The 27153-nt window shown below is 38.8% G+C and overlaps 1 protein-coding gene across 1 annotated transcript in view; it reads right to left on the reverse strand.

Moving 5' to 3' along the window:
- The window catches only part of NELL2 (neural EGFL like 2), a 134833-nt gene that overhangs the window by 8204 nt on the left and 99476 nt on the right, over positions 1–27153 (reverse strand). Inside the window, exon 16 of the mRNA XM_084205854.1 lies at positions 7187–7327. Within this exon, the coding sequence (XP_084061980.1) occupies positions 7187–7327 (141 nt within the window). The remainder of the gene's footprint in view (positions 1–7186; positions 7328–27153) is intronic.

A 27153-nucleotide genomic window follows, 5' to 3' on the forward strand; every position in this document is an offset into this window, starting at 1 on the left:
GGGCCCATGGTACACTTATTTATGTAACAGATAATCCAGAACAGGCAAATCATCTCAGATCTCTACATCTTCTACCTCACTGCCTTCTGAGGCATCTGGAGGCAGTCACTGCTGTAACAGGGCAGGAGATAACTGGGACCATGAACCTAAGTCAGTGTGTCTGAAACAGCACTGGCACACCAGACAGGAAACCCACCCCGACAGTCAGGATACATAACCAGTGGAACAGTGGCCCTGCACAGGCTGTCCAGACTCTCAACTTGAAGATTTTTAGAAAAGTAGTAAATAGGAATGGTTTGAGTGATGCCAGTTTGGACAGAGCAGAGGGATGGAAGAGCTGCTCTCTCCTTCCTGTATTTTCTCTTAAATCCACCCAGAAAGTAATATAATCTGGCAATTTCAAATTAAGGTATAGCCGTTCTTAAGTCATGCAATAACAAGAACAGACACAAATTCAGTTTAAATGTAATGATTTGGATTAACAGCAAGATTATCTTTATTATCAAAGTAATTTTTGATAAATTAATTTCCAAAACTTGTATTCATTTGTTTAGGACACTCTTTTGTACATAATTTTCACACAGCTGTCATAAATTTATAATGTCACTTCTCAGCAACCCATCTACTTAACAGAAGGCAGACATACTTAATGAGGTAACTGGACAAAGTTCAGCTGTCATGTAAATAAGAAAGCTTTCCTTCAAACAACAAATGGTGATCCTATAAACACTGACTCTGCTTTCAGCACTCATATACAAGACTATTTCACAATTTTCCCATGAGAAAAAGGCTTCTGAGGTTTATTTTTCAACAGAGTCACAGTAAGTGAAAATAATGGAGGTTTCATCATTGACTCTGGTATTGAGCCGAGCTTATCTGGAATTGAGAACTTCTGAAAATTCCCAATCTTGTTTTTTTCTGTTGTTTGATTTATGAAAATAAATGCTCTGGATAGGGCAATTTAAATATCCCTAGTCACAGCAGGAGCTATTTACATTTTGATTCTAACCTAATCAGAAACAGCAGTGTGTTTATGATGCAGCAAGAGAAACACCAACTTTTCACGCATGAAACTCTCATCTGCATTATTCATCCACATCAAACTTCAGGCATTATCAGCAAAGAACTTGCACACAAATCATCCATACCAAGAAAAACTTTGTTCAGTTTTTTTTTTTTACTTTTGACTTTTAATAAATGGTGAATCATGTTACTGACATTGTGTTTACAGCCATAACCAGCTATGGACAAGGGACACTGGGAGCTGGATCTTTTATGTTTGAAAAGGGAAGATGGTACGATTACAGATTGGATATTCCACTATATCCAACCACAAAGCCATTTTATGACTGCTCCCATGCTGTTAACAAAACACACATGCAAACAACCCCCAGCCCCCTCCCAAAAGAAACCAAAACAAAAAAAAACCCAAGAGTCCCCCACATACCACTCAAAAACAAATAGTTCACTTCAGGCTATTTACAACACACTGCTTAAGAACCAAGCAGCTTGAGTTCTAGGACATTAGAACATTATGTCTCAAAAGACTTGGAGGTTTGCCTCAATAAAAAAACCCGACAGAAATGAAATGTACCTAGTTATCTAGTGCTAAACTGAGAATCGGTTCTTATTTATCTAGCATACATGAAAAATTACAGCAGCTTTCATCTGTCTCATTTTTAAGGATTTTCCTTCTCTTACCACCATCTCTTACAACTTAATGTTGCAATACCAAAGGAATATCATGGGAGAAGAAGTAGCAATACATGTTACAGAAAACCAGGAGTTAATTCTATTACAAATAATTTACTCCTACACAGGAAAAATATCAGACTAAAGCCATACAATCTGGTGACAGTACTTAGAATGACTGAACTCCCTTTGCAGTATTTGTGAGACTGCAGACATAGAAAACGCTATAAAAATGGGAATTTCAATGGCTCCAGGTTGTGACCCAAGGTCGTATTAAGAGATTCACTGACTGTTTCTTGGAAGAGGTAGTCAAAGAAACGCAGAGGGACAAAGCACCATTTCACTTGGCTCTGAGCAGCAAGCAGCCTCTGATTCAGAATGTCTCATCATTCTGATAATGGTTAGACTCTCATTTTTTTAAAGAAAAGGGGAACATTTGTATCACTGAGAAATATTGGAAGAGATGGCTCAGGAGGGTGGACAGTTCCTTTGCTCTGAAGCAACTGAAGTTTCTCAGTTCCCTTTGCTCTGAGGAATAGCACTAGCTCAGCAAGGTGGAAGTACCAGGATACCTGAGTTCCTTTTGCTTAAGGCAGAAAAGGAAGGAGTGCATTTGCTAGGAAACCCGAGCTCGTCTGAGCAGAAAGTTCTATTTCTGTTCTTTTCTGTCCTGAGTAGATCTCTTGACTGGTGTAATCATTCTTCAAAGAGCGAGTGAATTGTGAATAATTTATTTCTGAGTTCGTGTAAGCCACCTGTGAGAGTGCATACCAGATGTGGAAGATGAAGAGCTGAGACTTCAGATGTTGATAACATCAGCTTGACAGAAATGTCATTTCCCTATACAGCAAATGTGTTCAAATTGCTGTCTTATAAAATATAGTGGTCAAGTTTCTGTTTTATCAGTCCTTATATAAAAGACAAGAAAATCTGGAAATTTTGTTTTCTTTCCACACTCCAGAATATTGAAATACTAATGTGTCTCCATATCTGCCTTCTGTTTGGTGATGCTTAAGTTGGGTTCAGAAATTCAATACTGAAACCTTTATGTCTATAGCTCTATTTGGTATAAATGGAAAAAAGAAAGAAGTCACTTTATTTGCTGACTTTTAATGATCATGAATAAAAGCAAAAGGATTTTGATGGAGCTTTGTGAGTGCTAGTAAGGTTTCCTGCTGAAGAGTAATCATTTTTAATTTCCTGTTTCTCTTAATTGCTGTCAAAAACAAAGCTTCTGATAAACCTAAGTGCAGGACTCTAAACTGACAGTGGTTTTTCCACTTCAAGAAATCTCATGTACTAGTTAAAATACTGGATGCTGTGTCAATAAATTGAGACATCCTGACAGCCAGCAATTCCTCTGCCTTTCAGATCCAGAGACATAGATGCTGGAGAGACCATTTTGGACTTTGCTCAGTCAGGAAGGCTGGGGAGCATACTGAGGCTTGTAATATGCCTCCATCCCTCATTATCCTGGACTGTTGAAAACAGACTTCAAGTTGAGCCTTAGCTTCTGTGCTGTCAGGCTGGTTGCTCTGTCACACAGAGAAGTGATTCTAATTCTGGAAGCAGGATGGTAGGAAAAAATCATAAGATACTTCAGAATAGCCCAAATGGGAGTTCACCTATGGATAAACTCCTACAACCAAAAAAAAGATTCTTTTATGAATTGGGCATTCTGGATTGATCTATCCAAACCTTTCATTTGCATCTGTCTCATTTAAAGAATGTAGTACCTGCTGAGAGTGAAGGTACATTGATCTCATATTCCACACTAACAACAGCTGGCACCTGACAGATACTCTTGGTAAGTCCTAAGGGGCTGCCTTAATTAGGTGAACTTTCTTTGGATGTGGATGTGTGCCAAATGTCCAACAACTGCTGAGGTATAACCTGCACTATTCTGGTACAAACCAATACAGCCTCCCTCTTCAACTGATTATGGAAGCTTTTAGACATTGCAAAGGACAAATTCAAAGGAATCAGGATGTTACACAGAACTGCAGGGCAAACATTAATGGGGCCTGAACTTTCTTATTTTAGGATTTTGCCCTCAGTTGTTCTAGTTTTTTTTTTACTGCAATGAAGCCTGAGGATGCAATATTTACTCCCTTAGCCCAGCTCTCTTTATGAAATGGTACATAAAAGACAACCTTCAGTACCAATAAGACTGTTTAAAGAACTATAAAGAAAAGCTGTCGGGCAAAGAGGAAGATACAAGTTAATATACCATACTGAGTGCTATATTTACATATATAAAATTTAAGACTTCCCAAGCCATACAGTCTCAAGAACTACATGGGTGATATTTCACTTTTCTGGAAATATAACAAGGCATAACATGATTCTATTTCCAAGGGAAAACCAGCAAGTGCTGCTAAGAGGTTGAAGCCCTACAGCTGCATTTCCCATAATTTCTCTCAGTAATTTTTATAGAAACCATAGGTGTACCTAGGGGTATAATGTGAATCAAAACTATTGGCACAGGTATCTCTAGGTCTTGAATTGCCTGTAGGTACAACCAAATGGGATTATGAATTTTTGTATTCAAGTACATTAGTCAAAATATTCAATATTCTCAGTTGTGCCAAAGAAGCAGCAGTAGAAGAAGGTCAATAGATGTGTAAAATAGGTAATTCAGTAACTATTATTTCATTATCAAGCACTGACAAAGTCTAGTGCTACCAAGGAGCCCAGCTCTAGGTAGGAATATTTATTATGATGTCCTAAAAGGTATAGGTGCAGCATTGGAATTCTGTTAAAGTAAGGCTTTCAAGGAAGTGCTCCTGTGCGTCTGTGATTTTAACAGAGGTGTTTCCACTTGGATTTTTAAAATTGGAGTCTTTGCTGAAGGAAACAAAGAACTGATTACACTGATCACTGAAATGCTTTGTGTAGTATTATCAGCACGTGTGCAGGGGACACGAAGAGACCGGATTTGAGGAAGACAATGTAGTACAATCAAGAAAGAAAATCTTCCCTGCCTTTTAAAGGTTCTTTTCCTCTAGAAGAAGGAACTTCTTCAAAGCAACTCTAAATCTTACAAAAGATGAGTCAAATCAAGCCTACTATGCACCCTCTATAAAACACTACTTTGAAGTAGTTTGCACTGTTCCTCCTACAGCTCTGCAAGCTGAAGCACCTGCACAAGACAGAAAGTTTCAGAGGATGCTGGTCCTGGATAGAGTTGAAAGTGAGAACTGGGGAACTGTGATTTGAAATTTGAGATTAGCATAGCCTGGAAGCAGCTGCCCCATTGAAGTGACTATCTAAAAGATCATCCACCAACAGCTCAATCTAATCACATCTAACCAGGGGTAACTGAAGAACTATCAAAAGCAATCCATTTTCTTTTGTCTTTAAACCCAGTAGGGAAATCGCTTACAGGGGAAAGATCTGACAGCAGAGAAGACAATTGCTTCTGCACTACAGTGTTGTGCTACTCCAAGTTCAACTTTCTGTACTGCAATGGATTTTAGGTTGTCTCTTCATGCCCCTTCTCGTTTTATTTTTATCTGAGACAGCATGTCACAAGTTCCAATCCAATAAAAAGTGATGTGGTAAAACTAATCAAATATCTAACTTTCCTCCCTATCAAGGCCAGGTTGGAAGGGGTCCTGAGCAACCTGATCTAGGGAGATGTGTCCCTGCCCAGGGGGGTTGGAACTACATGATCTTTAAGGTACCTTCCAATCCAAGACATCCTATAATTCTGTGATCTCAAGTTGCTAAGGATCCCAATGTTTGGAGCTGCAATCAAGCAAACTGAAAGTGTTCCACTGTTAGTCACTAGGGTTATCAGCAATGAAGATAGTTTTCTGGCATCTGTGATTTAATTCTAATTACTTGTTATCCTCTGTGTACATTTAATAAAGAGCTGCTGGCTCTTTGCAGAAAAGGTCAAAACAGTCTAATAATTGCAGCTTCTGTACACATGTAGCAATCCTCACATTTCTTTTCCCTTGGCTTTTCATTTGTTTAGAATTTGCTGCTTAATTGATACTTGTTTGCACACATCATAACACAGCCACTTTGTGTTGTGTATCTCTCTTGAGACAGCATGTGCCAAACCACTATCTTCAACCCATCAGGTAAGTGTTATACTGACACTGAAGATAAAACTTGGGATATTGAGAATATTTCCATAAATGCCTGGCTGGACTATTTATTTCCTGTGCCATGAGTGACAGAAGTGCAATATTATAATCAGAGGGATCACAACTTATTCTTTGCACCTTCCTGTCCTAACTCTTGGCCAGCTAACACTGACATTTAGTTAGTTCTTGACAAAGAAAGCTCGACTTATGAAAGCAGTGGTTGCCTTAAATTGCTGATTCCTCCTGGGAATACAGGCTTTCAGCTGTGATGAAAATGTGTTGAAATAAAGTATTGATGATGGGTATACCAGAAAGGTCATTCTCACTCCTGGAGAACTGTCTGTGTGTCTGCCTTAGAGAAATTAATTCAATTGCTTCCCTTTGGGACCAATGCAGCCCACCAATGTGAGTTTAAACAGCAATAAGAAAGCTTACACTGTGAGCACTGAATATTTCAGCACTCAGAGAAAGAAGGGAGTAAGGGTGATGATTTTGCCCTGAGAAGTGCATGAAAAAAAAAGATTGGCTTGTTCTGTTATTTAAGAGCAGCAGCACGAAATATCTTAAGATATCTTAATGAATAACATTATAAAATGTTATTAAGATTAAGATATTTTAATGAATAACATTCTGTACTAAGATATCTGAATCTGAAAGTAATTGTGTTCTTATTAATCTGCTAATTCTCTCTAAGATCATTCATGAACACAGAAAACCTTTCTTTCTCCTTGTCCCCCTTGTCACTCTGTTGACCCTACACCTTGTGCCAGCCCTACATCCACTGAGCTCCCTAGTTTGCACAGCAGGTCTGCAAATTGCTGCCTTCTAGAAGCAGTTGGCCATTACACAGGGGAAACACCACAGTATGTCCATGGTATAGGTAAGGGTCTCAGGGATGCATAATCGTTTTCTGCAGCGGGAAATATTCTTATCAAGAACTATTTCAGTGTATGAGGAAAACAAAGTGGAAGAAATGAGGTCTGAATTGAGGCCCATTTCCTATACACAAAGAATCTGACATATAAACAGATTACTGTGGAATGACAGATTACAGTCTAGGCTACCAGCCCACGGGAAATCATTTATGCAAGGGACAAGCATAGAAGCAGATGTAGGGCCAGAGAAACTGCATTTCAATCACCATGCCTGACTTTACATATCATGTTAGTAAAACACAGAAATGCTCCACTAACGCTCTATGTTATAGGAATATTCATATTTATATTCTTTTGCCTTTGATGGTGATGCTTATTTAGACTGTAATGCTTTTGGGTCAAGGTTTAAATTTCACTGCAGTTTTCAAGACAATGCTTGAAGAGTACAATCTGAAGCACTAGACATTTTCTGGACACTTTCATGTGAACCATAACAGTACCCCACCTTGTTTAGACACTGACCTTCACAGGACTCTCCACTTGGTGAAAACATCCCATTGTCATGGTAGCCGTCTCTGCATTCGCAGTGGTACCAGCCGGGCAGGTTAATGCAGTTAGCGCGGCTGTCGCACTGAACAAAGCCATCCGAGCACTCATCAATGTCTGTTTATTAGGAACAACAAAACAGAAGAAAATTCACACAGAGAAAATTGCTGCATTCATTCAAGGAAAGAATTATATCCCTGGTGTTTCTAGGTTTCACAGAATTATTTTCATCACTGACACTTGAATTTGCAGAATTAATTGCAGTGAAGTTTTGAATTGTTTCCATAAAAGTACTTGGCTAATGATTTTGGGCCTAACAGCAGCAGAGGTACTGCTTATCCCAATTTATTGCCTACATAGCAACACCTCATTTTGTCACAAAACATGACAGATAATCTGACATCTGTTTAAACTGTTCCTAATATGAAGAAAAGAATTAGGTCCCAGTTCATATAATTAGATCTTAACCCTTTGAGTAGTGCAGGCTGCCTGATACAATAAAGATTTTTTTTTTCTAGGGGTATATAAAAACATTAAATATTTACTCTGGTTCTTGCTTATGCTTTTGGTGACACCAATTTTACGTTATAAAGCTTCCCTCTCCTGTGAAGTTCCTGTTAATTTATACCAGCACCTCTGAACCTCAACATAACCGACTGCACACTCCTCTCTAATCATCAAAGCAAACAACTAGGTTTCCAAACTAATGCTTAAATAATGAGGGTGAAACACAACACATTCTCCTTCTCCAGGAAATTCCTTTGGGAAGTGTGTCTCAAACCAACAACTTCCACTGACTAAACTTTACAATAACAATTTATTAGAATGGATTTTTTTTATACGCTCACTAGATCCAAAATCCACCAAAGCATGTTCTAAAGACCCATACTCATGGACTTAGCAGAGATGCAGAGAACTTTGTGACATATTCACTTCCAGTGCCTTCAGGTACACAGTAAGCTGTACTAAAGAATAGGTCCCAGAGTATGAGTGCTGTTAACAGCTAGGGAATACTGGAGTATGGAGTCAAACAGGAGTAAAACTGAATTGTTCCCTATCAGATCACTGCCTTGTCACTGCGTTTTATACCAGAAGTAGCATACCTATCTGAGCATCAAGCTGACTGAGAGGTGCCTACAGAACCAACACAAAGGGAGGCACAGCATGTGCAAACTGCCTTCAGAAACAAGAAGCTCTAATCACCCTCCACCATGAGTTTCAACAACGAATAAACTCTCAGTGTACTGGCCACTCCTGCCAAAGCAAGTATTCAACATTTCTTCAAAGGCTGAATCTTTAAAACTAAGAGCTGAAGTAACAAATTACAACTCAAACTCTTGAAGTACATCAGCAGTTGACCTAGCATCATCTAGGATGCAGATATGAAGGAGAGGTGTGATGTGACCACTGAGATACATGTGAAATATGTCAAAATTCTGCCCACAGTCCCTGTTACCTCCCATTTTAATGTAATTTGCTATTTTCATAGGATGAAGTGTAAACTGGTTAAGAAAATAAACTGTGAGCTACAATAAAGTAAGGAATCTCTTTTCTGAGAATAATAATGTGTGGCTAGATAGACATACTCTTACCAAGTATTTTGTGAAACCTATTCAAAGAAAACCTTTTTAAAACCCTGAGACTTCCTCATCCATTGAGAACACTTTGTTCCACATTTCAAGGTAATAAAAATATTAGTGTGTGGGGAACACCTGCATAAACCACAAGGTATAGCGCAGTCACCCACATTTAGTTTTGAGTTGTGTTTTTCTTATACATGACAGGGGGTATGTGGGATGCACTCTAGGTATTTTATTTACATGCCAAATAATTGTTTTAAAAATTTCTTTGGAATAACTGTACAACTGTATAATGAGTTTATTGGTTTTTAAAAGCTTTACAGATCCTTGACAAAATCTCATTAGAAATTTTTGCTGTGATGAGTCAATCTGATTTTCTATCAACATTATCTCTTAACAGGCAGCCCTGATGTACATTATCAGTATTTATGGTGACAAAAATTGCCAATACTCCTGCTGCAATATTGCAGCAAGTGTATATTTTGCTGCTTTGTGCACCACAAATCAAGTCTTAAGTCTCTATTGGTTTAAAAGAAAAAATTCAATTCCACTATGAATTCCAAGATAATCATCTGAGTAGTTGTCCTGCAGGACTGGGAAATGCCAAACCTTTACAATCTTCCACTGCTCAGTGTGTTTCTTTCTAAATCAGTATAAACTCTGGCCTTTTTCTTGTGAGCAGCCAGGAGCCAGTGGGACCTCAGAGGTGTTTGAGAGATCAGAGGAAGATCAATGAAAATTATGTTACAGCAGTGAGAAAAGGTTGGCTTGCAGTCTGTGTCTTATCTACTGCTACTCGCTCAGAAGGCCACAGATAACTCATGAAAAAGGAAAAGAAAAGAAGAAAGGACTGCAACCTGGAAGTTCCCTTACCACTGGGGAATGGGCTGCCTGGCTGCCAGCTCGCCTGGCAGAACAGAAGTGACCCCACTAAACACTTGGGATCACCTGGCCAGTACAACATAACTTGTGGCTGGCTAAAGCTACAAACCCCAGAGAATAAATAGTGCATGTCCACTCAGAGGCTGAAGGAGAAGAGCTGCAGTTAAGATTTGATGTTAATCTTCATACTGGCTACTTAATAATGCTGCATTAAGACACTGGATGGCATATACTTCTTTGGGAAAGTGGAATGTATTTATTGGTGACAAGCTGGAGAAACAAGTGTTATTTAGGTCAAAGTAACAGATATGAATTAAAGAAAGCCTGTGTTCCTCTCTTCAGAAATTTTTTTTTGTGAATCTATAGGCCTTATTAGTGTAAGCACAATATCACATGCACAAGCAGAATGCATTCAGATGAACTCCTTGATTATTCAGGAAAAACAAGCCGTGAACGTCACATCAGTATTGGTAAACTGACAACAAAAGCAGCTTCTCTGTATTTATTTGCAAACTAGCTGATGAATCTGTAACACAAGAAGTATTACTTGGGATGAAATGCTTTACCTGGTGTCTGTAAACAAAGAAATACATTCTTCTGGTTTTGTTATGACTGCATGCAAAGTTGGAGTTGAGTCACAGAAGAAATCTTCATCATAAGCATGTATGGAAGCGCACTGCAGGTCTTGAAGAATGTCTTACTGCTCACAGACTGTATGCATTGGAACCATTGGTGCATCCATGCTGAATAAGCCATTAGTCCTTTCAGGATTTTGCAGCAAAGAAAGGAAATCCAAAACACTTTTCACCACTAACTTTTTAGGCAAATGACATCTTAAGCAGGTGCCAGTCAGTTTCAGAATATAGATGCTCTTTATGCACAGAATATTGTTTTCATTCTCACAGCTAAGGCTGATTATTAATTCACATAGAAACGTGCTCTGTAACGGGACAAAATGTGACTGTTGCAACTCTGTTAACCACAGCAGAAATGTGTCATACAAAGCAAAAGCACTGATTTCATGGAAAAATTTCTTGACATTTGGATAAAAAGATTTCTGTTTTCAAATAGGCATAGCATGGTTCAGGAAATGCTGCAAAAGTATCTACAACTGAAATTATCTTATTAGTATGGGAAAAGCAGACAGAAATAATTTTCCCCTGTCCTGTGGTGAAACCTTCTTGGATGAATCATCTTGCAGCTGCTCAGTCAGAGGTGTAAGCTGACAAGACAAGAAAAACTGATTGAAGTTTTGCTTGGCCAGTGGCTATGGTCTATCAGTGGGCTATATGGAATATTAACAGTGATAATGAAGTCCTGTTTGATGCTGTACTAGAAAAGCATGGAAAATGAAATATTACTCTATAAAAGAAAGTTAGCAAAAGGCTTTATATTTTCACTTATGCCAGTCCGCCTTCTTATTTCCATATTTTGTTACCCATTTTTCAACTCAAAATTTTAAACTTTTTTTGCTGAGGCCTCACTCTAATAAAGTAGACACAAAATCAGAGGCATTTTGAAAGTAAGAGCTGTCTACCTCCCCTTGACATGACATTTGCTCTCCCAAATACCTTCCTTATACCTCGGGATCACTCATTTCCTTAACTGTGCCAACAGTTTTAGCTATTATACCCTTTTCTCTTGGGAACACTGAGAAAACTCTGCTCCCTGAAGAGTAAAATAAGATCATTAGCAAATTATCCACTGGTACAAAAAGAAGAAAAGGAGAACTAGCTGTCTGATTCATATTATTAGAGAATTTCTGTATAATAGGACTTTTTGAAGACTGAAAGTGGTATAAAATTGCCAATTAGAAAGATAGCAGTTCTCTTTCATCCAGCAACAGGACCAAGCTCTAATGTAGTCAAGCTGCACTCAACAAAGAACCATGTTGTGGGGGAGGGGTGTTGCTACCATTTTATATTGCTCACTTCAAGACTTAAATGTTAATCACCAAATGCTTCTCTTAGAAAAGCCTGCATTCACAAACTTCGAGAGACACAGAGCACAACACAGTCCATAAATATTTTCCATTATAAACTACTTTATCCAGGTCAATACAAACCAAAGTCCTTGCTTGTCAAGAAGTCAACACCACAGACTGGAAGTTGTCTATATTTAGAACTTAGCTGTCTCCACACTGGAAGGTTTTCTGTGACAGAATAATACATGGCACCTGGTTAAGACTGCCAATTAATAGAGATTCCCAAATGCAATAATCTGTCCCAGTGCTAATTGGGTATTGTTACTGGGTATGCCTACAGAGATTAATGAGCAGCCAACATCTTCCAAAATTGTTCAGTCACTCCTGACTCAGCCTAAATTTGAGATCTCATTTTAATGGCAACAGCCTTTCCAGCCTAATGCTAAACTCCTGAGGCATCCACATCCCAGCCCCAATTTTTACAGAATAAATAAAGTGCAAACAACTGAAAGAAAAAATAATTTCAGCAACAGATCACTGAATAAGTGGTTTAGGAGAATTGGAAGCTGCTTAAACAGATAAATCTTCAGTATCTGGGTTTTTTTCATGGGTACATTTAGAACAGTCAGACTCCGATATGCCTTTGCATATGTCAATACAATTTCAAGGATATTATGTCTGGCTTCTATGTAAAAGGTCATGTTTCAAGTATTCAGATTTGTGCTCAGATAACAGCATATAGAGTAGTATTAAGATGATGTCTGGGTTATCTAATTTTAGTAAATACATATAGAAAGAAGAAAAGGCCTTATTCAGTAGGACTAAATGAAAGTTCACTGTACTACTTGAAGTATTTGCTATCAATGACTCAATTTTCTGGACTAGCCTTAAAAAGGGTTCATCTCTGCTGCAAATTCTAGAGTCCCGTCTCTTGCATTTAAGAACCAAAAAGCGTTTGTTTTGGTTTTCATGTGACAACAGATTTCTAATATGATGACACTTGAAAAGACCCTCCTGTTTAACCAGACCTTTGGCTTGAGATCTTATGCAAAAAACAGGTCAAGGTGGAGAAATGTAAGATCCTGAAAGTAGTTCAATATACTGGAGCTATCTTACTGTTATAACAAAACAGCCAGGATTTCGGGATTTCCATCACAATACATTCCCATATACCATATGCATATAAATATCATAAAGAGGAATAAAACCCTCAAGAAGATAATGGCAAAGAATGCTGGCATGATCCAGGAAGAGATCAGTTATACCAGAAAACTTAAGTTGTTTGGAATGACTTTTAAATCTATTTTGTAAAGTTTGATCAGCTCCTTTTTTTTTTCCTAACACCATGCCTGACTCCAAAAAGAACTTTCTTCCTTTGTCAGTCATAGTCCTTGAGCCTGATTTTTGTTTACAGTCTCACTCTGATTTGTCATGTTTGAGGAACTTTTTAAAGATATGATATCATATCTTGAGTATTAGGGAATTCTTTTCACTGTATGAGTTCTCACATCAAAAGTTGTCATTAAACCATAGAATATTCTTGATTTTAATTACAATTTCATCCCAACATTTTATTCAGTTACAAGCTTAAATTATAAAGGGCAAGATTACGGATGGTCCATGGGACACAGCAAGGGGAGGAGTCACCCACAATTCTATCCTACCATAACACAGTTCCATAAGCAGAAGAACTTTCTCTACACAGCACTAGAAACACCAGTTATCTCGGATACAGCCTTCAGAGAAGAGTAAAGACTGCAGCACTTCCTCTCCCTGCTCCCCTGGATAATGAATAAAGCCCATCTTGGGGGAAAAAAAAAAGAAGTATTTGGGATATCTTTGGAGTTGCTGCTTCTATCTCAACACCTCCCAGATCTAGTAGAACTTCTGGTTAAGTCATCTTAAAATTGCTTTGACAGGTGGAGTCAGTGCTGCAGATGATATGTTCTTCACTAAAAATTTCCAACTGTCATGTTGCATGAAAAAATAGCTACTATTATAACAGGTCTTTTTTTTTCATTTTAATCCCAGCAAGACCATGATTGCAGTTTATAAAGTACCCTGTCCATGGAAAACTAATTTAGTTACATTAATGAAAAGGAAGCAAAATGTGATTGAGAATGTAATACAGAATTATAGTTCATTAATTCTTCAAGTATGCAATTTTCCAGACTCCTGATCCCCCATTGATTTCTGCACACCCCCATAGGTCCTGCTAAATGCCAGCAAAAAGAAATTCAATCGTGTTGGTATTTCATGTGTGGCAGTGGCAGTGCTCCAAAATTAGATAGAAATGTTATCAAAGGGAATTTTCCACTGACTGCTTCACCATGTGGCCCTGCTAACAATTCTTTGTTGTGAAAAAAATTGATCAATCACAGATCACACCAATAATTGAAACTGTGCCTCCCATTGCACACCCAATATCATCAAAGGAAGTGCATTTGCAGCAAATACAAATTGAAATTCAGAGCAGCTAATTGGCCACGATGGACTAGGTGCATTCATGAATACTGTTTATTTAAAATAAAAATAATTTATTTTTCAGCTCTATTGTGTGACACTGATCCTGCCAATCCTCATTAGAAAGACTAAATAAGAGGAATTGGATCTCTATTTGTAGTTGCTGACAAAGAGGTGGTTTTGCTTTCACTGAGTTCATCATTCTCAGTACAGCACCTCATGTTAAGTGTAACACTTTTCTTGAAGAAGAAAAGACCTGCTTTTCTCCAAGATAGCAAGTTTATACCTTGACATACCTGTTTCAGATCTAGCATCTGAAAGTCACATCACTCCATCTGCACATGAGAAACAGGACTAACACACTAGTGGCCAGCTGCTAAAGATGGGTAAGGGTAGTTGAGTTCTAAACAAAAGGGAACTAACTTGAAAAAAGAACTAATTTTGCCAAATGTTGCGTCTTTTCCAGCGGGCGTGAAGGAAGCCTTCACTCGCACTGACGAAAAGTCTCGGGTTTCCTCAGGTGAGGAGTCAAGAGTTAGGATGTTTACACATCAAAGACAGATGCAACCAGCATATTCTCAGCCTGGTAAAAGGTTGTTCCAGATCAGCTCTGTTAAGAATTACAGTAAATTTCCAAGCACTTAGTTCAGAGGAAAATTATGGAAAATAAACAGAAGAGCCCTCAAAGCAACTCAAACACAGTTTGGGGAACTAGGAATTGGTTTTGACACCCTGGTTTGGCCTTCATCTCCTGCCACAGTCCTCTGCTCTTTGCTCAGGTTATTGCCCATAGTATATATATGCTAAAGTTTAAGACATTCTTACATACATTTTCTTACCAGTGGCTTCTTACCAGGACTCCTAGTCCATGGACAACTAATTTGCATTGCTACTCCTGAACTGTCAGATCATGTAGAGATTGTATAAAGTTGCTGAAGCACAAAAAAGGAAAAAAACCACACACATCATTCTTTCATGCTATAGTTGACAACAACTCATCAAGGAAACAATAAATATTCACAATATAAATATGAAAAAGCTGTAGAAACAGCTTAAAACTAAACCACTATTCCTTTACTTGGGCTATAAACATATCATTGGCAGGATATGTTCAGAGACTGCAGACATCCTCAAGTTGACAGCAAAAGGAAGAGCTCCACAGGGATACAGGACAATGACTGGCAGTGTTATAGATTTTAATTCCACTAATAGTTGAATGACTCATAATTCATGAGAGAGCTTACAGTGAGTGATGAAGGTCATCCCTAGCTCCCTTATATAACAGAAGAAAATTCTATTATAATGCTGCCCAGCTGAACTATTCACATTCTATTTATAACCCACTGTATTTTAAGAATGTAGCTGAAACTTTAGTTTTCATGTTTAATAAAGGACTTTTTCCCCCATAGCAAATAATGGCTAAGTAGTGGATGCATTTAGATTTTTTAGAAATAACAAGAAAATCCTGTCTCCTTAGAGCTCTTTTGTAGTATTCCTTCTTCCCTGGTTTCTTTCTCACCTTTTTTTTTTTTTCTTAAGCTGCTACATATATGATTGTAGTTTTGCAACAAGCTAAAGAAAGATATAAAGAGAAAAAGGTAAGTATCAGTACGTGACTCTTCAGCAAAGAAAAAATCTTTTGTGACTTAAAACTGTTGACAGTGAGGGAGAAAAGAAATTATATGCACCCAAGAAACTGTGTCAGGCATGGAATATGGAGAAAAAGACACAGAAGGATGAAGCAGTAAGGCATCTTTAGTTATAAAAGTGAAAGGATGAGGTAAGCAGGGTTCATGCCTAAATCCAGAATGTGCATTAAATGCAATATGGGCATTTTTTGTTTAAATTCTGCCAGAGATTTTCTTTGTGAATAATTATAAATAAAAATGTAAAGCAAAGTAAAGCAAGTAAACATTCCAAGCTTATAAAGTAGTCTTGCTGCTATTTTTGAGCTTATTTTTCCTATCTGAGAAAAATTCAGGGAGGGTGACCTTCGTTTCAAACACTGCAGCCAGGCAAAGTATCTGATCTGCAGAACCCTGGCTTACCTCTTTGCTTGCTGCAGATCTCATTTGTTTACTCTCAAAGACAAGTTTTAAACCTTTTTTTCCTATATAATGAGATAGCCATTTTTGAATATGCCCTCCTTGAAGGTCAAAGGGTTTTTCAGGTTTTACAAATTCACTGTACTTCCCACTGACAAACAATATGTTTAAACCCCACCATGTTTTCTCTCAGCTATTGACACATTTAACAGAGGGGCAGGGGGAGAAGAAATGAGATTTCCTACATCCTACCTGGACTTCTGCTACTGTCCTCTTATGGAAACTTTGTCACCTACTCACTTTTCCTTGTGTGGCTTGATCCCAAATTGGTGAAATGAGGAGGAAGTGGGGTACCAGGGTACCATCTACCCCTTGCCCCTTCTTTCCCATCTGCTTTATTTGGTAGTACAGACAGAGCAAAGAAGCCACAAGGACATTCACTGATAGTAATTGTCTGTATTGGGGCTGATGTTATTTAATGCCTTCATTCATGCCATAGATGAAGGGATCTGCTGCACCCTCAGCACGTTTGCGAATACACTGAGCTGAGTGGTGCAGGTGACACACCTGAAGCACAGGATGCCATCCAGAGGGACCTGGAGAGGCCTGAGCAGTGGGCCCATGGGAATCTCATGGGGTTTGACAAGGCCAAGTGCAGAGTGCTGCACCTGGGCTGGGGCAAACCCTGATATCAGCACAGGCTGGGGATGGACAGATGGAGAGCAGCCCTGATGGGAAGGACTCGGGGGTGCTGCGGGGGAGAGGCTGGACATGACCCAGAGAACCAAAGATGTGCCTGGCATGGCCCAGAAAGCCAAACACATCCTGAGCTGCACCAAAAGAGAAGTGATTAGACAGCCAAGGGAGGTGATTCTGCCCCTCTACTCCACTCTCACCTGCAGTGCTGCAGCCAGCTATGGGTCCCTACCACAGGGAAGACATGGACCTGGTAGGGGCGAGACCAGAGGAGATCCAGAGGAGATAATTAGAGGGATGAAGCACTTTTCCTATGGGGAAAGGCTGAGAGAATTTGAATTGCTCAGCCAGGAAAAGAGAAGACTTCAGGGTAACCTAATTGTGGTCTTCCAGTACCTGAAGGGAACTTAAAGGAAAGATTGGACAAGACTATTTACAAAGAGCATGTAGAGACAGAACAAAGGGGAATGGCTTGAAAACTGAGAGTAGGTCTAAATCAGATGTTAGGAAGAAGTTATTTACTATGAGGGTGGTGAAGCTCTGGAAGAGGCTGCCCAGAGAAGCTGTGGATGCCCATTCCTGAAGGTGTTTTCAAGGCCAGGTTGGACAGAGCTCTGAGCAACCTGGTGGTATAGGGAAAAGTGTCCCTGCCAATTGCAGAGGGGCTGGAACTAGATGGTATTAAAGGTGCCTTCTAATCTAAACCATTCTATGTTTTTGTGATGCTATGATTGAAGTTTCAGACAGATCTCACAATGTAAACCACAAATGTTTTTGTACAAGTATAATAGCCCCCATACAGTTCTGCTGCCCTCTAAGGATGTTTGATTTCTACAGATACTTGAAATACTAGTCTGATATAGCACCAGCACCCATTCATTAACTTCATATGGGCACCCATTCATTAACTTCATACATTCTCAAGGAAAATATTTGGGAAAAGGGAAGAGCAGGAAGTTGTTTTGTACACAATCACAATGAGTTTCAGAATCTCACAAACAGCTTATCTATACCATTTATGACAAGTTTGCAACCCATCCATTGGCTGCATTTGTCTTTCTCTAGCCTTAATTAACACTTGGAACATTGTTAACATAGAGCATTCCTTGCAGGAAAGGCACATTCTTCAGGGGTTGGCTGAACAGGTTTCTGAGATTGCCAATCACATTTTCTTTTTCTGTTTTGAACTTCCTCTTAATAGTAAATGAAAAGACTTGGCTTTTGTGGGAGCATAGTTAGCTGGAGTTTGCTGAAATTATTAATTACAATAACAACTGAAATGACAATAATTTATTATTTGCTAGATTCTTATCAGTATTGAGGAATATGCAGCATTCTCTTTTCAGCAACAGTCCTTTCTGAATCTAAAGTCGGACTGTAAACATCACAGACTCGTGTTTCTATGCTTATTTCTTGAGTATTGAATAAAAACCTACAAATCTATTAATTTTTTCCATGAGGAAAAAAATCTCACGGAGAAGGGTTTCAGCAGAAACTCTGTGCTGTAGTTTCCAGTACTCTCTGTAAATGATCTTCCAAATTATTTTGAGCTGGAGAATAAACTTTAACCACTTTATGCCCTTCACACAAATGAATGGAGAATGTTCAGGCAAGACAAAGGGAACACAGCTATGTTTGGCTTGTATGGCCAGGTTTTCTAAGGCAGAGAGGCTACAGCAGTGGCTGCTGTGAGAAGTTGTCAGAAGCTTCCCCCATGTCCAACAGAGCCAATGCCAGCCCCCTCCAAGACAGACCTGCCATGGCCAAGCCCAAGCTGGGATAGTGTATTTAAGAAGGGGAAAATGGCACAACAGTTAGCTACTGTATAGCTTATCAACAGAACAGAAGCAGGAAAGCCTAACCTCATGATTTATATAAGGCTTATCAAGAGGACTACAGGAACAAAAAGCACTCTCTGCTCTAGAGCAGCCAAATGAGATTTTTCAGAAACTTTCTAGGAATATCAGATTTGACAGTACAAATTAGGCCTGTCTGCCTGGAACAGTCACGCTCTGTGAGTGAGGCTATTTCTCCCTATTTATCTCCAGTCAGGAACAGATACAGATATTGTGACCTATGCAGTACATCAGGAAACTATATTAACGAGACACATTAGCAGCACACAAGTCCAAATTCCTAGAATTAGTGTACTGAGAAACTATTTCTTTGAAACTGAGGCAAGTGAAATAAATATATATATAATTTCCAAGTTCTGAAAGGACTCGGTGACACCACCAAGATATTGGATTAGACAGTTCATGGGAGCCCAGTTCAGCATTTGAGTCATTGCTCTAATGCACATACAGTGCCTAAGTAGTTACTACATACAGTGGCTCAGAAGGTAAAATTTAATCATTTTCACCCTGGGCAACACAAAAATTATAGTAAAATGACTGTGCAAATTACTGTGTTGATTTTAGCCTACTCCTTACAAGATCTTGTTTAAATTTCAGAACTCACCTAATATTTTGAAAACATTAAAAATTTTTAGAACCACAAGGAAAGCAGAAATGTTATAACTCAGATGACTGATACATTCATATGGCTTTGTAAGGAAATATCTCATACAGCCATATCCTGCTAATGTCTCCTCAAGTCACCAAAAAAATTCTACCTGAGGATGCTTCATTTCGCATTGCATATCTGTAGTTCAGTGATAGGACAGCAGAACACAAATTATATATTCAAAATTCATTGTTAGGGTTCCGTATCAACTGGAAATTGATCATAGTGACGACTTAGTGTAAGCCAGAACTAGCCACTATGCTTAAAGAAGACACAGAAGCTGATGTTATAGGAGTCTTCCCATATGTTTGCTCATGATTTTACCATCTGCTTATCCTACAGGCAACACTAAACACACTAGTTATGTACATTACCTCAATAAACCAAGGCTAGCTCAAACACTGTTCTACCTTCTGAAATAAGTAACTGACATGCAACATAGCCATCTTTGAGAAGGGCAAGACTGTAATGCAGACTACTCTTTACTCAGCCTGTGCAAGCTGAGTAGTGACTTTATGTGGCAGAGATGCAATTTATAAAGCATGTTTCAACATCCTCAGCAAAATGATTACATTATTTTTAGCAGCTGGACCTTGTCTCTTTCTGCTGAAATGGAAACCACAGAAGACATTAATTAAATGAAGCGTAATTCAGAAGTGTTTTCATTTCAGAGATTCAGTTCCCAAGGATAAAAATCACAGTTAGATATTTACTGTTAAAGTTTAAGTTAAGCCTGTCTAAACAGGATATTAAGAACTCCATGTTTTCATCTACATTTAAGCTACGGCTGGAAACCTGAAACCTCTGAACCCAACATGCCACATATCCAAATTTCAACAGGGCAGAAAGCTAGGAGACTTGCCAAGGAAATGGAGAGCACTTGGAAGCACTCAAAGAAGAAAAATGGCAGTGATTCCCCAAGCAATGAACTGGACATGTAGTAAACTGGATCTCAGCTACTTGCAAGGCACAATTGAGTTTCTTTGCGCTTTGTCCTGGGCGACTTTTTTTTTTTTTTTTTTTTGGAAGGAACCAAAGGAAAAGCTTGTAACAGCTCACAAACTTTGAAAATTACTGTCATTGAAATGCCAGACTTTCAGTGACTCCAAAGGCCTGACTTTCAGAACATAATGAATTCCTATGGCACAGTGGCCTCTATTAAAATGCTTTATGCTGCAAATCATGCTTAAGAACTATTTGTTTGCAGACGTTTTTTTCCAAACTCCATAGAGTAGCACAACTTCCTCTTATTTCCACAAATTGAAGTCAGATCTTAATGCAAATAAAACATTCCCTGACAAAAGTATCCTCTAACTCCTAAGTTTCAAACTTAGGAGCCCAAAACCAGGAACCTGAATACTCAAGACACCAAATTCCAAACAAGTCCAGTGGACTGTGAAAACAAATTAAATAGGGGCAGTGTCCCTTCTTCCTATAACTCTTGCTTTGGACAGTCCATGCCTGTGTTCCCCTTATGTTTATTCCACTTCTCTTGCTCCCTTCTTTTGTGTGTTCCTTCACTAAACCCCCCCAGCAATCCCTTAAGGATTTCAGAGAATGAAAATATTTACCCTAATGTGCTTTCTGCTCAAAGAGTTTGTTGTTATACTCATGTACCCCAGGACACAACTGGCTTCCCCTGCTAGACTATGAAGGGCACACATCTTACTCCAGCTTTGTGCAGGACCTTGCAGACTTATACCACAAATTTCAGCCTCTTGGTATTATTGTTATAAATCCCAATCTGCTACCAGTAATTTAATACTGAGCAAATGGCAGATTCCTGAGTTGCTCAGAAAGTTTTGACTGTGATACTCTCACAGCTTACGGGTACTGTAGCCAAGAATTCCTAAGAATTCTGCCAAAAGTAATTTTGGTTCTTAAAGCCTTGGTTCAAACTTTATAGGCTTCAAATGCCACTTGTGTCACAGCTTTACCTTCAGAGCCTACCTGGCCACAAAATGATGGTGGTTGTTTTAACTGAACACAGGGGATCAAGACCGTAAATGGAAGCCGTTCTCTTGTCATGCTAAAAGTATTAAAACACCTCATTTTTGCAAACTCAGCCAAATTAACAAGCTCTCTGTTTACTTTGACAAAGTCTTCTTTTCCAATACCAATAAAATATTTTTCCTAATTACTGGGAAATCATAATTAGAAGATTTTTCACAAGCTTTCCTTGAAATAGAAACAAAAATAGCCTTTAATAACCTGTGGTCTGTTATTATTAGGGTCAGTGCACAAGAAAAAAATAATCTGGATTTGCTGAGAAGAGTAATAGTTATGCATATTATTTAGCTTATATAGATTATTTAGTTTATATAGATAGCACAAAACTGACAAGATCTGATCTACAACAATTATTTATCAAAATCACTTATATGAGTCATATTTCAGCATACTGAACTACAAATTTTGCAAGAATTTGTTTTAGCAACATCCCTTAAGGGGCAAGCTTTCCATACATGGAAAAAAAAAAATTCAGAGATCCAAATAATATTTTTTCCTTGATTTCAGCTATTTCTAAGAGATCAGGTGAGAGAGGGTCATCTCACCCTCATCCAACACTCACCATTTTTTTCCATAAATTCGGTTACACCTTAATTAAGTCAAATGTTAGCAATAATGTATGGCTGAATTAATGTAGAATCTGTAAGCTAAATTTTTTCTCAATTGCTGTTTTTAAAGGTAACAGCTTTGTCTGCCAGTTTATTTTCAGCAGCTCGAACATGGACTGTTTAGTAACAGGTGGACATGATTCCTGCAATAACCAAGGAAAATTCATTAGCAGGAAATTCAAACAGCAGAAGATCATCCAAAAACTTGCAGCCACCTGTTAACAAAAACTACATCAAAACACTACTAGTAGCAAACTCTGCTTTTTTATCTCATGCATAATTAAAAGCTGTCCATAGGAAGACTCAAAGCGCAAAACAAGTGTGGAAACTCAAAAAAAGAAGCTGACAAGCAGCAAAAATGCAGTAATCTTGTATGCATACACTAGCAGATATACACATACAGTAGGAGAACAGGTCCACTCCTTAAGCTCTGTCACCAGATTAAAGGAAACTTGCAGTAACATCAAGCAAATCTAACAAAATCATCCTGTTCTGAGTTCTAAACATAACACACTTCAAATACAATTTAAGACATCACTTAAAAATGCCAATTAAAGAATTCACAATTTTGAAATCAAAGAAGACAGTATTAAGTCAGGTATTTTGAAAAAGTTTGCTGGGCACAAATACATTTGGATTTACTTGGCAGCCTCATATCTACACTGCAGAAAGCTGCTTTACTTGATAAACCGCTTGTGTGCCTTATAAAACTTTTTTTTTTAAATATATAAACCCCACTTCCAGAAGCCAATGAATGTATCCCCAACATTAGTAATGTCTCAATCTGTATCCTTTGGGAGGAGACACAGAAATTGTCCCATTTATTTTTGTGACTTGATGACTTTTAGCCTAGTTTTTATGGCTTAAAACCATTTTTTTTAAAAAGGTGGTATAGGATGATATATCTGTGTACAATTCTTCCATCTGCTGCCTCTTTCCACTGGTCCATTTCCACATAACACAGGTCCTGATTAATCTAAAAGGCTCCCAAAAGATCATTCAAAGGTGTTGTAACAGCTCTGTGCCCTGTTAACTGCAAGAGTCCACAGTGAATACAGCACACTGAAATAGCCAACCAGCAGTAACAGCTGATTCTCCTTCTTATGTTTCCAACAGAAATGAGACTCTTACTGATGCCCCAGAAGCACCATTTTTGAAGCAAAAAATTTTATGAAACCATTCTTTTTTACACAGGACTTCACTTCTCTTTGCAAAAGCTGCAGTGAGTTTAGGTTGCACAGGCAGAACCTAAGCATGGACAGCATCATCCCTCTCAGGCTTTGGGAGAAATATAGAAACTGATTGAGTATGCAAGGATGGGTTTTGGAAAGGAAATTCTAAACAGTGAGATGCTCAACACCTTCTTTACTTTGGTCTTTTCAGGTAAGATTTGCCTTCAGGTGTCCCAGGTCACCGAGACCAGCGGAAAATTCTGTCTGAAGCAAGAAGGTGAAGAAGGATCAATATCTAAATAAACTGGAAAAAAACACAGGTCAATCAAAGCTGATTGGATGCACCCAGGAGTGCTGAGGAAGCTGGATCATGTCACACTTGAGGCCAACCTGAATTGTCTTTGAAAGGTCAGGGTGACTGAAAGAAGCTCCTCAGAAATGGAAGAAAGCAAATGTCCTTCCTATCTTTGAAAAAGGCAAGGATCCAGGGAACTATAGATTAGTCAGCCTTACCACCACCGCTGGGAAGATTATGGTATCCTCTAAACAGATTAAGGACAAGAAAGTAATTTGGAACAGTCAACACTGATTTATGAAGAGGAAATCATGCCTGACCAACCTGATAGCCTTCAAAGTAAGGCTTACTAATCTATAGACTAGGTTTGGTGAATGGGAGAAGAGCAGTACATGTTGGTTATCTTAGTAAAATTTTTGATACTCACATAACATCCTGAGACAAGCTAAAAAGTGCAGGCTAAATAAATGGACAGCAAGATAGACAGTAAACCTGCAGGGTGCCCAGTGTCAGAGAGCTCTGATCAGCTGTACATCCATTTGGAGACTAGTCACTTATCAACATACACCCAGGTAAACACCAGGTGCTGGGCCAGCACTGCTTAACATCTGCACAATCGGGCAGAGAGCACCCTCTGCATGTTTTCAGATGATAGAAAATTTGGAGGAGAAGTTGCTACACCAGACAGTTTTAGTGACATCCAGAGGGACCTCAACAGGCTGGAGAAACTGGCCACTGGGAATATCTTGAAAACTCCTACAACTATAAAGAAACAACCTCAGGCACCAGAAGGGCAGTGGAAAAGCTACTTGACAGAAACCAATGTGGAGGTCCTGATGGACATGAGCTGAACATGAGGCAGCATTGTGCACTTGTAGCAAAGGTGGCCAACAGCCTCCAGAGTTGCATTAGGAAGAGTATTGCTGGCAGGCCATGGGACATGATCATGCTCCCTATTTCATGCTGCTAGGATCCTCTCTGGAGTGCTGGATCTTGCACTGTTTTCCCTAGTACAGGAGAGACATGGAGCAAATCCAGCGCAGTGCAGTGAAGATGATTAATAGATTAGAGCATCTGTCATACCAGGAGAGGCTAATAGAGCTGAGATGTTCAGCCTGGAAATGAAAAGGCTGAGGGGAACCTTATAACCGTGTATAAATACCTAGTAGTGTTGAAAGAAGCTAGAAACTCTCAGTCTTGTCCAGAAAAGGGACTAGGGATATGGCAAATTTTATGCGAAGATAACAAAAAGAATTTTTTTTGTACTCTGAGGCTGATTGAACACTGGAATTGGTTGCCCAGAGAACTTGTGGAGTCCCCTGCTCTAAAAACACTCCAAATCCAACAGGGCACAGTCCTGTATGCCAGCTGTAAAAGCCAGCTGTATTTGACCCTGCTCTGAGCAGGAGGGTGGGACAAGATGATCTCCAGAGGTCCCTTCCAACTTCATCCTTTCTTTTCTATGATTCTGAGAAATTATTTAAACAGAGCTCTTAAACCACCTTTTACAGAAGGAAACAGTAAGAGCTGATGATTGCATTTCCTAGGTTATTGTTGGGGTGTGGATTCATTCTCCCGCTAATTAATTCATAGGTTCAGCAGCTGCCGACAATGTCTACATAACTGAATATTTTAAGTTTAAAAATCCCAAGATTCTTCAATAAGCAGTTTTAAAATATGTGTAGCATAAACAGAAATAAGTGATGTGCAATTTTTAAACAGATTTGGCACCTTTACCTGAATCCTCCCCCTTCTCTGTACGTGATCGCAATGGAAGACATCTGCCTAGAGAAGATTGCATCACCTTTGCAGATACAGAGACTGTTCAAAGGGAAGCTTCCAGCATAAATTATTTGTAGTACGAACGTCTTGAAACATTTCAAGCCTAACGAGAAGTACCTTCAGCAAACTCTGCTACATTCACTATGAGTGAATGTGTACTGTTTGAAGCTCCAGTTTTCTTTTAAGGCTATATACAGTACCTTCTTTCTTACAGTGCAGTCTCAAAAAAAAAAATCAGCTTTCACTCTTTACCCACCAGATACTTCTTCCATTTGCCACTATCACCGTATTTCAAACTGCATGCTTCAAAGCCATGCACAGGTAGATGACAATCCTACTCTGCATATTAGTCTCCACATGAGGTGACCAGACCGGTGCTCCTGTGGCTGAACTACAGCATTATTTATTTCTACATCAGGGAAAAAATACCATGTTCAACAGAAATTAAACAGAAGAGAGGGTCTTCTCCTCAGAAAACCGAGCTATGAAATTGGTTTGGGGCTGGCAAATTAGCTCCACATCACAGCAACATTATCACTAGCTATGTGATATCAGGTCACCACCATAGTAACTTGATATTAAACATTGAGATTGGGTATTCAGAAAGGCACAAGATTTGCTCCAAGCCTCTGCCTGCCTCCCTGTATGTTTCCTGAAGGGCAGGGAGGATGGAAGTAAGGCCAGCAGTTCAGAGTCTTTTGAAAGACATTTGGGGCTGAATGCAGTTAATCTAATTTAAGTTAGCTTAAGGTACTTGAATTTACTGGACTGGGGAGTGAGTGTCCCCGGATTGTCCTATAAAGAAGGGAGTACAGACAGGACTTCCAGGGTCAATTGTAAACAGCCAGTAAAATCTCTCTTTGATAGTGGCTATTGACTACAGAAGGAGACTAAAGGGAATATTCTTCTAGTCTACACACTTCAGATAGGAGTACAAAGCTGCAAATGATGATTATGCCCTTTGAAACTATACATGTTATATTTAGTTGAGAACAGGACAGCAGTTCAAGGAGCATATAAGACAGCTTTCACTAAAACAAATTAACTGGTTTAATATTTGAGCAATATCTTAGCATACAATTTGTTCCAAGCAGTGTCACAATGGAGAGACCTTGGTACCCTGTACTGTGGTATGTACAGCCTGTGAAATAGTCCTTAAAAACTTGCTCTTTTAACATTGTTTTAGAAATAGATGAGCAATTGGTATGCTGCTTTTCACACAGCAGCCCTCGTGTGCTCTGTGGAAATACCTGATCAAATACAGAAGAATGAAAACAACCACATTTCTCACCTCTCAAATAGATCAGATAATACAGAATTCAGACTGGTCTGTGTTTTTCATTAAACAAGATATGTTTACAAGTCAAATGAAAGCAATACTTGCTCAAATGACCTTCCTTCTACTGTTTAGAAGATTTATTGAAGGCAATATAGAACAGCAACAATAGTCAATCATAGGTGGCAGACTGCCCTTTTATTAGGCACACTGAAGCCAATTAATCTAAGAAAGCTTTCTCCCTTTACCTCCTGGAGGCAAGTATGCTTAGAATGCATTTAAAAATTCTGCAGCAATAAAGGTGCTGAAGCTATTAATTTGAACTTTGAAAAATTATTTACAGGCACTTGAGATGCTAGGAATTAACATTCTACATACTCTGCTGGGCAATATAATTTGATTAGATCCAAGACTTAAAAAATAAAGTTCTAAAACAAAGCCTTGTGGTACTGCCATCCTCAGGGGTAGCAGGGGAAGATAAAGGAATGCTCGTGAAAGGAGAAGGAACACTGAAACCTGCCTTAACACTAAGTAAAGTAAGCTGAGTTAATCACAAGTCTTCAAATAAGGTTGCAAATGAAGGTGGGTTACTGAACCAGGAACACATATATAGCATAAAAGAATTCACTTACTTAAATTTATTTCCAGATGTCAGATTATCTGTTATTTATATGAGACACCAAAGGCCATTTGAGGTGAAAAGCA

This window comes from Fringilla coelebs (assembly GCF_963513975.1).
Source record: "Fringilla coelebs genome assembly, chromosome: 5".
Classification (NCBI taxonomy): Eukaryota; Metazoa; Chordata; class Aves; order Passeriformes; family Fringillidae; genus Fringilla; species Fringilla coelebs.